The 14,983-nt window shown below is 44.1% G+C and overlaps 1 protein-coding gene across 4 annotated transcripts in view; it reads left to right on the top strand.

Annotated features, from left to right (window-relative positions):
• The window catches only part of tns2a (tensin 2a), a 62,717-nt gene that overhangs the window by 43,862 nt on the left and 3,872 nt on the right, over positions 1-14,983 (top strand). For all 4 annotated transcript variants that reach the window (XM_073469511.1, XM_073469513.1, XM_073469512.1 and 1 more), the window contains exons 10-25: positions 239-303; positions 827-910; positions 3,002-3,114; positions 4,842-4,902; positions 5,267-5,342; positions 5,718-5,847; positions 7,784-7,849; positions 8,737-8,853; positions 9,144-10,703; positions 10,953-11,118; positions 12,014-13,233; positions 13,383-13,514; positions 13,807-13,902; positions 14,030-14,107; positions 14,356-14,433; positions 14,769-14,937. In XM_073469511.1, the coding sequence (XP_073325612.1) occupies positions 239-303; positions 827-910; positions 3,002-3,114; positions 4,842-4,902; positions 5,267-5,342; positions 5,718-5,847; positions 7,784-7,849; positions 8,737-8,853; positions 9,144-10,703; positions 10,953-11,118; positions 12,014-13,233; positions 13,383-13,514; positions 13,807-13,902; positions 14,030-14,107; positions 14,356-14,433; positions 14,769-14,937 (4,211 nt within the window). The remainder of the gene's footprint in view (positions 1-238; positions 304-826; positions 911-3,001; positions 3,115-4,841; positions 4,903-5,266; positions 5,343-5,717; positions 5,848-7,783; positions 7,850-8,736; positions 8,854-9,143; positions 10,704-10,952; positions 11,119-12,013; positions 13,234-13,382; positions 13,515-13,806; positions 13,903-14,029; positions 14,108-14,355; positions 14,434-14,768; positions 14,938-14,983) is intronic.

The raw sequence follows: 14,983 nt of genomic DNA on the forward strand, positions 1-14,983 counted from the left end.
GGGAGCTTTTTAATTTGAGCTCAAACTGCTTGTCCACATCTTTCTGTGTCCCTGCCTCGTCTCTGCCTTCTCTCCAGTCTGTCTGTCTGTCTCTCAAATCAAAAATCAGCCCTGCAGTCACAACTCTCAGATGTTACAAGCTGTGAAAATCAGCTGTCTTTAGTAAGAAACCACAGTGCCTGAGGATGAAATTAGCACATGATGACTTTGCCCTTTTTGTTCCCTCTCCCTCCTACAGGGCAACAAAGGTAAAACTGGTGTGATCATTGCAGCCTACATGCACTACAGCAAGATCTCCGCAGGGTGAGTGTGTGTGCTGGAGACATCCAAAGCCACAGTTTGACAGTTTCTTGTTCATCAGAATATCCACACATGGAACACATTGAAGATTATTAAACTGAGTGAAGAAAAATTTTGGACTCATATGCAACTCTTTAAGTATGTCAAATGTGTTTAAAGCTTACTGCAACAGTATATCTAGTGGCTGATGTATATGCAGCTCACTGATTTCCATTCAGACTTTGTTGATAAGTCGTTTAGATAAATTAAGCCCAGCGGATTTTGAGCAGGAACAGTGGAAACTGGTTTATCCTGTGGCCAATGCCAGCTGTATCCTCTCCATGTACTTTCTGGCATCTAGAGAGTCTGGTGCAAGTCCCATGATGGAAATTGTTGGCTCAAAGCATGTGTGTGTTTCTGCCTGTGTGTGTGTGTGTGTGTGTGTGTGTGTGTGTGTGTGTGTGTGTGTGTGTGTGTGTGTGTGTGTGTGTGTGTGTGTGTGTGTGTGTGTGTGTGTGTGTGTGTGTGCGCTCTCATTAATGTGCAGGGCGGACCAGGCTCTCAGTACTCTCGCCATGAGGAAGTTCTGCGAAGATAAGGTGTCCTCTTCCCTCCAGCCGTCCCAAAACAGGTAGAGGCCACAGGATGAAATGAGGGGAAATTGGGGGGGGGGTGAAGGGTGGGGGCGGTGGTTGAGGGTATCCCACATCATAGCAGGGGTTAGTGAATGCATCCTCCCCTTAGCATCCTACTTAAGGGAAAAGAAAGAGAAAGCAGGTTTTAGCTCCAAGCTCCTCATACATCCCAACTGGATTTGATTTATCGTTAACTTCAGGATTTGGCCTTTTTCACAGCAGACATTTGAACACGTCACAGAAGAAAAGCACAAGTGTAAAAAAGTTAATCATGGTGGAACTACATTTAGCTGCTTCAGTTTCAGGGTTATGACATCGTCTATGGCTAACTGGGTCACTTGAATACATCAGAGTCATTGATTAATATTATTGGTCACACGGCACTTTTACCACTGTGACAGGTCAACATGTCTTCTGTGAAAACAGCAGGTATACAGTCAAAACAAATGTAATGTGATAGCCCCTAAGTGTAAAGTAAGTAATGATAAAATAATAATAAAAACATGAAATGGTCAGAGTTAGAGTGAGCCAGCTTTCCCATCATATTTTCACTGACTGCAAAAACGGATTAGTTGAGGTAGACTGGTTACACAACAATATGTACATCCTGAAAGATAATGGTAATGGAATAATGTTTTAGGATATATTCTTTGCAGCTTCTTTCCGAGAGTTGAAAAGAAAGATGAATACCACTCTTCCCAGTGAGCATTTTTGAAAAGATGTTTAAAAAACAGCTATAATCACCTGTGAAAAGACGTTCAAAACTGCTTCAAAAGTGAAAGTTTTTTCACCGACTATATCAATACGTTGAATACATGTTTTAGACATTTAGACCATATTTCCCCACATACTTCATTTTCTAACCAGATTTTTCATTGTTGAAATGAAGATTAAAAAGAAGTCCTAGGCCATTTGACCGAATATCACCCAGTCTTTGACTAGAAATCAATGTTGAAATCCCAGTTGTTGCTCACTGGGTCATGTCTGTTAGCTAAATATGACAACAACATTTTAGAAAGTCACTGGTTGGGCCTAAAAATAACTCCCTGGATTAAACAACTGAGATACAACTTGTTAACGCTAATTGATTAAAATGTAGAGGTGCTTTCTGGGTAATTTTGACTAATCCAAACTAGCTGTTTCCCTGCGCTTCCAATCTTTAGGCTAAGTTAACATATATTAGCATAAATTAAGCTAATTGTCTGCTGATTTTAGTATATACAGACATGAGACTGCTGTTAATCTTCTAATCTATGAGTGGGAGGAAACATCAAGCCTGGCTCTGTCCAAAAGTATAACCTGTATGATTCAGAGGGGCTATATGGTGGATTTTGTTTGTTTGACAGAACCAGCCATCATGCCCTTGCTTACAGTCATTATGCTATGCTAAGCTAACTGCCTCATTCCTGTAGCTTCATGTTTAGCGTACATCTATGAGAGTGGTTTCAATCTTCTCATCAAACTCTCTCAAACTCTTGGCAAAGAAGCAAATAAGGATATTTCCCAAAATTTTAAACTACTCCTTTTTTAAGATTAAAATCCACAGCACATGTTTGTGTCATTGTATTCCATGTCTTACCTCATCTTTCTCAGCAAGAAAACAACTTAGCTTATTTCCCAAATTATAAAACTTTTCCTTTAGTAGCTCATGAACATAAAATGTACTTATGGGAATTTCAGACTCACTAAATAGGTGTTGGTAATCTCACATTGACATTAAAGGCAGAAAAGTGTCTAGTGTCAAGGAAATGACAACAGATTCAAGAATGTTCCTGATTCAAGTTCAACTGTGACAGACGCAAGAAATATTTCCTCAACTGACAACCAGATTTTGGCAAAAGTGAAATATTTAGACTCAGCAAGCTGTATTTTCCTTGCCTAACTCTCTCCTTTTGAAAAAAACACTGTTGCTGGCTGCCTGACAACAGCATTGTCTGCTCTGAGGCTGTTAGCATTTTTTATACTCGCTTTTAAAGATATTTGTTCCTGATCCTTCCCTCCATCTGTTATTCATATTCCCCATCTTTATCTCACTGCTTTTATATCATAAGAATCTCTCTTACTCCCTCTCTGTTTCTGTCTTTCAGGTATATCTATTACTTTGGGGGTCTTCTGTCCGGGGCAATCAAGATGAACAGCAGCCCTCTCTTCCTCCACCAGGTTCTCATCCCGTCACTCCCCAACTTCCAGGGCGAAGGAGGTATGATTGTTTAGTCTTTATAGCCAAATTACTATAGGACAAAAGATACATATATCTGCCTGTATAGGTATATTACCTACTTAATCTGAGATAAAGATACATAATTTCGACTTTATATACAGAATATACTGAAAGAAAACGTATTGCTGACAGTGGAAATGGCAATGGATTGGAGAAACATGTGCGCAGCATAAATACAACATAAACAGTATAAGAATTACGTTTTTAGTGCATGTGTGGATGGATTTTAAGGTATAATGATAACATTTTTATGTAGACAAATCAATTAAGAAATATAATACATCCACAGAGCTCGTAGAAAGGTGCAGAATAAAAGTAACTTTTTTATTTTAAAACATTATTTTGATTCTGAATCAATAATTTTAACATTTTTGTCAGATCCAAAATGATTGTTTTGATTTGTTTATTTCTTTGTAAGAATTCTGACAGTTGGTTCCAGCTTCTTACAAGGTTTGTGAGCCAGTAATATAACGCTGTTGGTATCTGTGTTTTGTCAGCATCACGAGTCTCGGTAGTTGCCAGTTTGTCAGGGAAAAAAACATGAAATGGCTGAGCTTCAGTGAATATGTCTAGCAACTATACTGCCCTAATGTTAACTAGCTAGCATTAGCAACATTAACAGTAGCTAGCATTAGCAACATTAACGTTAGCTAGCTAGCTAATATAACGTCCTTGTGTGCAACCTTAGCTATTGCAAAACATGGCAATCATTTGAGGGGGCAGATGATTCGAACATCGGCGGTGTTGTGGTGTGAATGTAATGGTAGGCGGAGACGGAATGCCAAATTTAGTGGCTGACGTTTTCAATAACACCGTTTTTAATGGCAAACAAGCAAGGATTAATAATTTAATATTGTGTTCTCTTATGTGTAGTAGAAGTAACTAACTGTGGCCACTCATTATTTTGACATTACATCACATTATCTGCAAATACAAACTCCAAGGCATTTCAAGTTGTTTCAAAGGGCCCACATGGCAAAGTTGGTCTGGCCCAGTGACGGGCCACGCAACCAGACACTGGGCAGACACTCAGCTCACGTACAGCAATAAATTACAGTCCAGAGGCGGTCCTGATCTGGTTGCCAGAACACGGGTGCCCATGACATAGGCCTGACATCAGCCAGCTGTGTGAGCTGTCCCTATTCTGGCCCAAAGCCCAGGCCTATGTCTGGGACATAATTCATTGCTGTATGTGGGTTAAGTGTAAGAGGCTGTGTGGCCATCTCCTAGGCCAGACCAACTTTGTTATGTTGGAAGGATGTTTCATTTTCACTAAAAATGTGCGTGCTTGATTCATTTTCCCACATGATCCATCTTTTCCTGCATCTCTCACATTTTCAGTGGAATAGACCCAGACATGACGCAGGGAGACATGAACACAATGGTCTGAATGGAGACGTACCCTCAGTCTCTGTTACCCGGTCTGATCTGACAGTGTCTCTGTAGGCAGATAAAATGTACAGTACATATGATGTGATGTTTGTCTTGGCATGGTGCTCTGACAGGCTTTTCCCTGAATCACAGCAATGTTGCCTGCTGACTGCAGCTCTCATAGACGGTCCCATTTACCCTCCACCCACACAAACTAGTCTGTTTATCTTTAATCTGATGATCAAGTCCAGGAGGCGGGGGTGGCAGTCAGCACATTCCTCTGTCTACACGTTGATAATGCTCCCTATGTCTAAATTTCTCTCTCGTCCTCCTAGGTTACTACCCCTTCTTGAAGATCTACCAGTCCATGCAGTTGGTCTACACTTCAGGCATATAGTGAGTCTCTTGCTATCATATGGCTGTCTCATAGAACAGATAAGGCCAAGAGTGTGTTTGTTGGCTCTTGGGTGTTTTCTGTCATGATCTAAGATTTCAACTCCGACACAGAGTAATCAGAAATGTAAAAAAAAAAAAAATCACACAAAGGGTATCTTTCATCTTCAGTCCAGCTTTTTAACTCATATCTTATGTTTTTATTGTTTAGCTCAAGGCCTCTTGAAGTAAATACATGTTAATACAGCCACTGTCAAGTGAGAAAAGGCTGTGAGAACATACCAACCATCAAATCAATCTTTGACAGCGTCACTTTGTCCATGTTTGGTCACATACTGAATCTGCTTGTACATTGTGTTGTCTGCAGTGACCTTCAAGGCACTGGAGGCAGGCGCCTGTGTGTGACCATCGAACCGGCACTGCTGCTAAAGGGTGACATCATGGTGAGCTCACATGGGAAGGAAATGACAGAGGACCCCTGATATGGGTGGGGTCGTAATCATGACTAAACTTATCTTCAACAGACATAAATAAAACACAAGAAATACCCAAAGATGAATAGTACAAACAGCATACTGAAAAACTTTGGTTAAGTTTCCATGTCTCAGCTCTGAAACATAAATTCTGGTTTGGAAAAACGTTTCCTCACTTTGTTAACAAGGAATCATAATTTGTCCATTATGTGCAGCCATTCATTTGGAAAGTGTCAGTGTCACTTATTTTGAAATACAAAGCCTTGAATTTGCTACTCAAACTGCACATTATCCCACACGCATTCACATCTGTCTCTCATCTTCCTTCTCTGCTGCCCTCTGCAGGTCAAATGCTACCACAGGCGAGCCCAGACTGCCGACAGAGACACTGTGTTCAGGTTGCAGTTCCACACCTGCACCATCCACGGATCCCAGCTTTGGTTCGGCAAAGGGGAGCTGGATGAAGCTTGTATTGGTAAGTTTGTGTAGGTGGCAAAAAGGAACTATGGATAGAGAATATGATAGTGGACATTTTGCCATAATGCATGAGAGTTAGCTGTACCTTTTCCGCATTGGTCCCACAGTATTTGATAAACATTTCCTCTTGTGGGAAGTGCTGGAGTTGAGCAGGTTTCTGTGTAGCATGGGACATTCTATAGCTGCACTTGTGTCATCGTCTTTATAATATATGAACAGGGTTAGGTCTTCCACAGTACAGCATGATGTTTATTTTGTAATTTAAGGTCCCATTCAGAGTAAAAGACAATAAGTGTATGCTTTAGGGCGCGGCAACAAAGATGGTGACGGCCACAATACCAAACTTGAGGCTTCAAAATGGTAGTCCACAAACTTTAGGGTGGACAAATGGGTTTACATTTGATCTGAATCCCCTCTTAAGCAGCTATAATCAAACTTTTTATTTTCACAATTGATCACATGTCTACTTGTAATTTAAAAGAGGTCGCACATAGTGATGAATTCACTGAGAAATATCACCTGCAGCTTCCCTCAATTCACTGAACAACTTGTTTTGTTTGTTTGTTTTGTTTTCGGATGCATTAGGAAGCTTCTTTCAGAGTAAAAACTTTAAAAACCTGCACAACCTTCCCAGCAGCACCAAACAGCAGACAGACAAAGTTAGCAACTGCTTGGTGAACATACAGTAGCATTTAGCAGCTAAAAGGAAGATATGTCTCTCTGAACTAAAAGAAGAATGAATATTGGGCTTATATTCACTGAGTGGACCAAAGACAATTTAATGCTCTTATTGCTCCATTTCTGTTCATGTGTAGAGACCCTGGTGATGCTACGGGCAAAGTTTCATGTTGTGTCGAGTCTTCTTACTGTTTTAAAAATAGCGATTTTGATGCTACCTTAAAGTTGCCCATGCACACCATTGAAAATGAGTCTGACCCGGAAACGAAACTACGGTGAATCTTAAAAGTGGCTTTTTCATCGTAATTATGCTTTTACATGAAGGTTTGACTCAAACACATTCACAAAAAAAACCTAGGTTGCATTTTGGCGAGAGTTTCACTTCAAGCAACAAACACAAAAGGGTATTGAAGAGATCGATGCTTTCAAAAGTAACATAGTCCCACTTTTTATCCAAGAACACATGATATCACTCCCTCGAGGCCAGAGCAGATTTTGCCTGGCTTTGCTTACTCGGATACTCTTAAAATATCATTAGAAACAATTTGTTAATTGTTGCGGGACGATCACCACATACAACAATTTGACATAATAGCAGCTTTTTGGCAGCTAGCTTTGTATGAATGTATTCACAGTGGTTTACTACCCAGAATGGCCTCATAATAGTGTGGTTGTATACAATAAATCCCTTAATAGTTGTAGCTTAATCCCCATCCTGGATGTAATAACAGCTCTCTGGAGGCGGGTCCATCGAGAATGAGTTGCACTGTATACAGAGAGTGAGTTTCTCTAACTATCCCTCGGGGAGAGTAATGGAGGCCTAGTGAGCACTGGTCTATTGCTTAAGTCTGTAATGAATATGCTCATTACCTCATTTCCTATTTGGTTTAACTTTCTCTGAAATGACAGAATACGTGTCGCTGAGAAACATGTCTGTGTATGTGGTCGTCAATTCATTACACTAAGTGGAGCACTACAAATGTACATAGACACATTGTTGGTTCATGCAACTCAGAACACATCTGTGAAAGGTATTAGTATATTTGATATATATCGGAGCAGAAACACAGTTTGATTCATTTCTGGGGGAGTCCCCACATCACTGAAGCCTGAAGTCTCTTGACGAGATTAAATTTACATTTTAAGACGTGGAGAGAACTTAAAACTTAAATGAGCATATTTTTATGTTACTGTTGCTTTGAGATTTTTTATATGTATAATATGTATATTATATTTGATCCTTTTCTTCTACCCAGATGAGCGTTTTCCATCTGATGCCACAGTGGAGTTTGTCTTCTCCTCTGGCCCTGAGAGGATCAAAGGTTGGTTCACTCTACCTCAAATTCTTCTGTTGTATATGTAAGATGTTTGCATGAAGATGTCCAAAAACAACTGAACCCTTTTTATATAATTTCTTAAATTGTATACTGACGTGATCCCAAATGCTTTAAACACTTATAAGATGCCTCATTCATGAACATTTGTACCAGAGTCATGGCAGTGGTGGTTGTTTAATGGTGTTTATCACCAACAAAGTGAATTCTCACCTCATGTTACTAGGTGAGTTTGACAGCAGGATCAATCATGTTTATTCGCCCCCACAGCCATTAGCCATTGAGCAACAGCACATACCGAGGATGTGTGTGTCTGTGTGTTTGAATTCCGATCAACATCTCACTTGACTCTATCCTCTCTCTTCTTTTACCCATCTTCTCTATGTAAAGTTATGTTCATGAAGTTCCCCTTCAGCTCCCGTCAGCAGTCAACATTACAGCACAGAAACACCTCCAAACAGTGGAGGTCATCTCTGCAGATCGCTGCTGCAGTCAGGTTAAAGATAAATCCAAAAGTTAAAAGTAATCTCTGAGCTCTCCTCCTGTCTGTAAACGACTCTGGTTCAGGGCAGAATCTGATGTGAGACCAGGTGTTTATTCCTCCAAAATGTCTGGCTCTGCACATGACTCTCTCCCACAGAGGTGGACGACTCTGAGCAACAGCTCTGTCCCCCTGCTGCACCTGGCCATTCCCACACAACACACGGCAAATGTCTTTTATTATGTTTTGATAGAGAGATCCCTAGCAGCAGAAATAACATATTGTGCATTTGATATTTGTTCTGCTTCAGATGTTAAGTTCATATTTATCAATGCGTATGGAAGGAAATGATAAGGAAGATAATTTAATGTCAATTAAATGTGTTTTTCCTCAGGTCGTGAGTACCAGAAGAATGACCCAGCTGTCACGGTCGACTACAACACTGCTGACCCAGTGGTTCGCTGGGATTCCTATGAGAACTTTAACCAGCGATACCAGGACAGCCTGGAGGGTAATTGTTCTCTTCATATTCTGGATCAGTTCTATATTAAGTTATTACTAATGAAGGATAATTAGAAGAAGTTGGCTTTTTTGCTTAAACGTCCAGCTCTACTAACCATAGATATCATACTCATCCTAGACTGTGTCAATCCAAAAACAGTCTTAATCTCAAGTATGAATGAAAGTACAACCAAACATATCAGCTGCTGAATTAATTTCAAACCGTACTTGTTAGCTATGTAAGGAGTCAATTATGAGCCTGTTTGAGAGCTGATGTTGAGTCTGTCTTTCCTTTTTCAGATATTGCCCACACCAGAGGTCCTCTGGATGGTAGTCTCTACGCTCAGATAAAGAAGCGTAGAGGTCCCAGCTCTGGTTCTCTCAGCTCGACCAATGGCAGCAACCCAGCGGCAGGCCTCTCAGAAGATCATCACATCGCTCAAGGTTCTGACTCCGCCCTCTCAGCCCATTCCAGCCATTTGAACCAATCATCTGTCCATCCTGAGCACCAGGAGGAGCCTGTTCGCCCGCCGCCCCCGACCAGACAGGAGAGAGAGGAGCTTGAACGTCTTCTCGGAGGCATAGAGGGGAACCGAGATGGAGAACGAGAAACGGCCATCTTGGATGATGGAGATTCTCTTCCCTCCGGGACACTGAGGCTCAATCGGTCCTGTTCCTGCCGGGATGGTTACAGGTCCCAGCGGTGTGCTGAGCCTGGCTGTGACCGCACCCTCCTCATGCCCAATGGTTACTGCCTCGATCGGGCTCCAGGCACCAATGGGCACCACGGGGCGACCCCTTCTGCCAGCCCCAACCCAGCTGCTCCTCCCTCACACATGGATCTGTGCCAGCACTACAGCCCCCACCCTCACCAGTCCCTTCCACCTCCAGACCTGGTGTGGGACCGCCAGAGTGGCCCGTCGCACTACCTGCACCGCTCCTGCTCGGATACCCCCTCATCTCGACATATGTGTCCATATCCATCACCAGACCTCACCCCTCACTCCCACAACCACCCGCATCACCACCCTCTGTCTGCCCCGGGTCGCCTCTGCTGTCGAGAAGAGGACTACGGCCCCTACCACCACCCTCCTCCACCTCACAGCCACCACCATCCCCACCCACACCACCCCAAACCCTCCACCAGCCCTACCTACCATGATATCATGCTAATGGATGGTCTGCCACCACCTGGCTGCCCTTGCAGAGACTGCAGCATCAGGAGGGAAGACTCTGCGGCCTATCACAGCATGAGGCTGGACCGAGGTGACAGCTTCCACTGGGACAGAGACACGGAGCTTCAGCAGAGGGAGGTGGGGCTGAGGAGAGCCAGAGAGGCAGAGTTACCCAGAGGGTCAGACCTCCACTGGGAGAGGGATCCTGGGCTGAGACGAGGCAGAGAGTTGTCTCTCCACTGGGAGAGAGACAGGGAGGCAGAGCTGCAGTGGGAGAGGGACAGAGAGGCTGAATATTGGCACAGGAGGGCCACCGTAGCCTCCTACGGCCCACAAGGTCACGATCTTCCAGCTTTCACGTTTGACCCGTTGCCATCAGGTCACCCAGCTTATCCAGAAGCGTCGAGGTCCCACGCTCACTCCCACCTTGACCTGAAGTACAGTAGCAGCAGCAGCGGATACCAAACACCCCGGCAAGTATTCCCCTGCTCGCCCTACCAGCCCTCGCCATCTGAAAGCAGGGGCTACGCCTCAGGCTACCAGTCCGAGTCTACGTCCCCGCTGCCTCCAGCTTCCTCCATGACAGGACCCTGTAGCCATAGCAACGGCCCAGCAGAGCATAACCATAATCACCACCATCACCATCCAGACTCACAGCAGTCATACGGCTCTGACTCACACACTGGTGAGTCACATTAAAACAGAGACACTCAGTATTATGTTGTCCTTCCACAAAAGGAACTGGGACTGTATGAATTATCTATAATCAGCAACAGCACACACTAAATAATTTGTGCTTAACTCGACAGATGCCTGACACATTACTCATAATGTCACCCCTCTTTTCTTGAATTTTAAATAAACATCAACAGGACATACTGTGACCCCAGCTGATACTTTTGTAAATGTAATCCATTGTTCCCTTCCTTTCCAGACGGCCTTAGAAGCTCTGGTGAAAGTGTGGGCTGGAGGGATCACATCACTCACGGTTCCTTCAAAAGGGTCCACAGAGATGGCCACGCTGCGTGCTCCACGCCGTCTGACATGTCTGGACCGTCCACTCCTGTCCACACCAGCAGCCCCCTACGCACACAGGAAAGGTATTATATTTACTCTTCTACCAAGAGGGAAGGTTCTGTCAGTTAGCGGGTTCCATAACTGCCAAGGTTGGCTGCTCAATGCTGACAACATCTGAGCCGGGGGAAATACCAATAACTAGGCCTTTGTGGTGACTTGGGCCCAATTTACACCTGGTGACATGTGATCTGTACCTGGATACATTATCTGGATCATGGCATCTGATCAACAGGCCTTGGCATTAATAACTGATATTAATAAACAAACTTTGGGGCTTTTCCATACACATGTGCTGGCTTGGTTTGACTCCGTTTGAATTGACATGTCAGCCCAGTGTGGTGGGGATTTGCATGTGCATTACAACATGGCAACCGCTTGAAGGTGTGTTTTTATTGGTTGTAAATTATCTTCTTTCTCACAGTATTATTGAAAAATACCAGCTAATCCTGTAGTGAATGCATTTCGTTTCCTATAAAATCTTTTAGAATAAAAGTCCCCCCTATTTATCAGTTATTTAAAAGCTTGTCATCGGTTGGCCACTGTCACAAGACATCACCACAGCCTGCTCGGATAATGGGTGCGCTTTGGTCCTACTCAGGGGTGGTCCATCCCAGGCGTGGCTTGGCTCAACCTGAGCTGTTAAACTGGTAATGGAAAAGCAAGTCAGCACGACTCAGTTTGACTCGGAATGGCCAAAAGTTGCAGTGGAAAAGCCCCACAAATTATTCTTGATTTGGCCTGCGTTGTGATTGGACCTGGAAGGAGAAGGAGCTGACATATCCAGATAACAGATGCAGATCACATGTTACAACTAGGTGAAAATGGGGTATTGATGACTACATATTCAGAAAGAATTTTGGAAACATTCAAATCACAAACAGGTCTGTGAAAGTAATAGTTGTTGTCTGTCTATTTAAGCCCAAGTCCAGGAGGGAGAGAGTATGAGATCCGGACCACAGACATCCTCAGCAGTGACTACGAGGCCTCCCAGCCCCAGGACGGACACTATCGTACTGATATTATCGTCCATGAATCCTCTGAAAGCCAAAAAAGCAGCACAGAGCCATCGTCCATGCCTCAGGCCGCCAAAGACACACCAGCCATACCGATACACCCACAACCCCACAACCACTGCACTGCACCAACAGACCCGTCCCCCACCACTCCCCACCAGCAGCACTGTAGCTCAGATACACCCTCAGCTTCAACAACACAGAACACCTCTTCTTTAAACTCTGCAACACCAGCCACAACAAACCAGGGACTCCGCCAGGCTCCTTCATCCCCAGAAAGACTCCCCCAACCTGGCCCCCTCATTGTGCAGACCCCCCATCCTTCAGAGGCTGCTTCCCTGCCTTCCACTGTGGCACAGGAAGTTTCCCAGCCTCAGAGCCAGACCCAAACCCAAGCCTCTGGAATGACAAGACCGACCCCAGCACAGGTCATCCCATCTTCTCCAACCAGGGAACCTCACCCAGAAGCCCCAAAACCCACCACCCCTACCCCCAACGCCACATCTGCCCCTGCATCTCCAAGCCCAGCAGCACCATCATCCCCCCAGCACATGTCCAGCAGTATGGAGGGCTCCCCAGTCTCTGATGCTCCAGTCCCTGGTTTTGCCACTTTGGGTAGGAGGTTGATGTTGGGTGGGTCTGACCCCCACCATCCGAACCACATCCAGCAGCAAGGCCCCCCACACCACCACTACCCAGGCATGGAGCACAGTGCTGCCGGACAAGCTCCCGCTCAGGACACCAACAAGAGGCCCTGCTACTCCGCTTACACTCCTCAACTCCACCCATCCTCCTACTCCAACTATTCCACCATCTCCATCCCCCTTCCTCACCCCCAACCGCCCCTGCCAGAGAAGCGTCACCCACCCACCCAGTCAGGTTCACCCAACGATGGCGTGGGAACTCTGAGGCCAGCTGTGGGTCATGTGTCTCCCTCCACCAACAACGCTGCCCAGCATCAGCACCATGTCACATTCTCTCCCACCGTGGGGGAAATTGCTCCCCCTGCGGGCCAAAATGATGGGGAGGCATCTGTGGAGGCTGAGAACGCAAACAGGGTCAGTGTGAAGTTTGTTCAGGACAGTTCAAGGTTCTGGTACAAGCCCGGCATCTCCAGAGAGCAAGGTAGGTCTGAAAGGATGAAACTCTGTATTTACTTTGATGTTCTTTTTTCTTACTTTAGAGAAAAATCTTTAGAGAAAACAGAGGAACACATAGTTTTCTGAGATTTAAAGTACATAAATTCCTAACATTTTGGTTGTGTTTGGTTGTAGCAATCGCAGCTCTGAAGGAGAGAGAGCCAGGGACCTTCCTGATCAGGGACAGCAACTCTTTCCAGGGGGCCTATGGCCTGGCCCTGAAGGTGGCTACACCGCCTCCCAATGTCAGCAACCACAACAGCAAGGGTACAAAAATAATGTTTATATTATTAAAGGAACAGTTCACCCAGAAACGAAAGTTCATCATGTTCTACTCACCCCCATACAGATGTAAAGTCAGTAGATGTTGCATAGTCCATAAAACATCTCTGGAGCTTCACAGCAAAACAGAGTTGCAGCATTTTCCCAAACAACCGAAGTAGTTGGGGATTTGTTTTAAAAGGCGATTTATGTGACATTTCACTCATTCAACATTTGCTGTGTCCTCAGTAGACAATAAGATTTGCAGTTTGTTTACTGTAACTCTCTGCTGTTACAGTGAGCGACCCTCTGGAACAGCTGGTCAGACACTTCCTAATAGAAACAGGCCCTCGAGGGGTGAAGATTAAAGGATGTCAGAATGAGCCCTACTTCGGTAAGTTTTCCTTCTCAGGCCTTAGGATGCTTTTTATTTCTTTCTTTCAGGGGAAGTATTTTTAGTTCCACAAATGAGGCACCTGAAGGGAATGTAAGGGAGTTTTACTGTTATCTGTTATCCACAGGGAGTCTCTCTGCATTAGTCTACCAACACTCCATCACACCCATCTCTTTGCCCTGTGCTCTGAAGATCCCAGAAAAAGGTTGGTTACTACTTTGATTAATCTCCCAATTATTCTCTCAATACATGGTTTTGTCTATGAAATATCAGGAAAAGTTTGTCAAAACAGAAACAGTGGCTGATTAAGTTTCTGTTTTGGACGTATCAAATAGGGCATGAAATGCTCCTTTAAACCCTACAGTGATAACCTCTACATGTTAGGAGATTAAGTATTTTACACAAATGCACTTTTATCTGAAATAACTGATTCTTAATCATCCATGTTGTCAGATCTGATAGGAGAGGTGCCGGAGGTTCAACCAGTCAGTAACATCAGCACGGCTGCTGACCTGCTGAAACAAGGAGCAGGTGAGTTCACCATCCTGCCTTCTCTTCCAAAAACAATTTATTATCAAATTATTATGTATGTATATACAGTACTTTACATTGTACAACCTTTGGCAGAGCTGTAATTTTGTACAGAAAAAGTTCCAGTATCAATTAAAAGGTTGTCTAACAACTAGGTTGAAAATAATAAATAATGTAAGTACCAATATAACAACAAATATATGAAAAAGACAGTTAAAAAAAAGAAAAAAATGCTGAAATAATTCAGTTGAACTAAACTTGACTCTCAGAGGTCTGTCCTTTTGCTCTGCTCATTCTGCTCACCCCTCTCTGTCTGTCTGTCTGTCTCCCCTCAGCCTGTAACGTCCTCTACCTGAACTCTGTGGAAACAGAGTCTCTGACCGGCCCCCAGGCCATCGCCAAGGCAACAGATGCTACGCTGGGTCGTAACCCACGTCCTGCTGCCACTGTGGTCCAGTTCAAGGTGACATCGCAGGGCATCACACTGACTGACAGCCAGCGCAGGTAAGAGATGAATACTTACAAAATAAAAAAAAAAGTGACATTCATT

This window comes from Pagrus major, chromosome 7 (assembly GCF_040436345.1).
Source record: "Pagrus major chromosome 7, Pma_NU_1.0".
Lineage (NCBI taxonomy): Eukaryota > Metazoa > Chordata > Actinopteri > Spariformes > Sparidae > Pagrus > Pagrus major.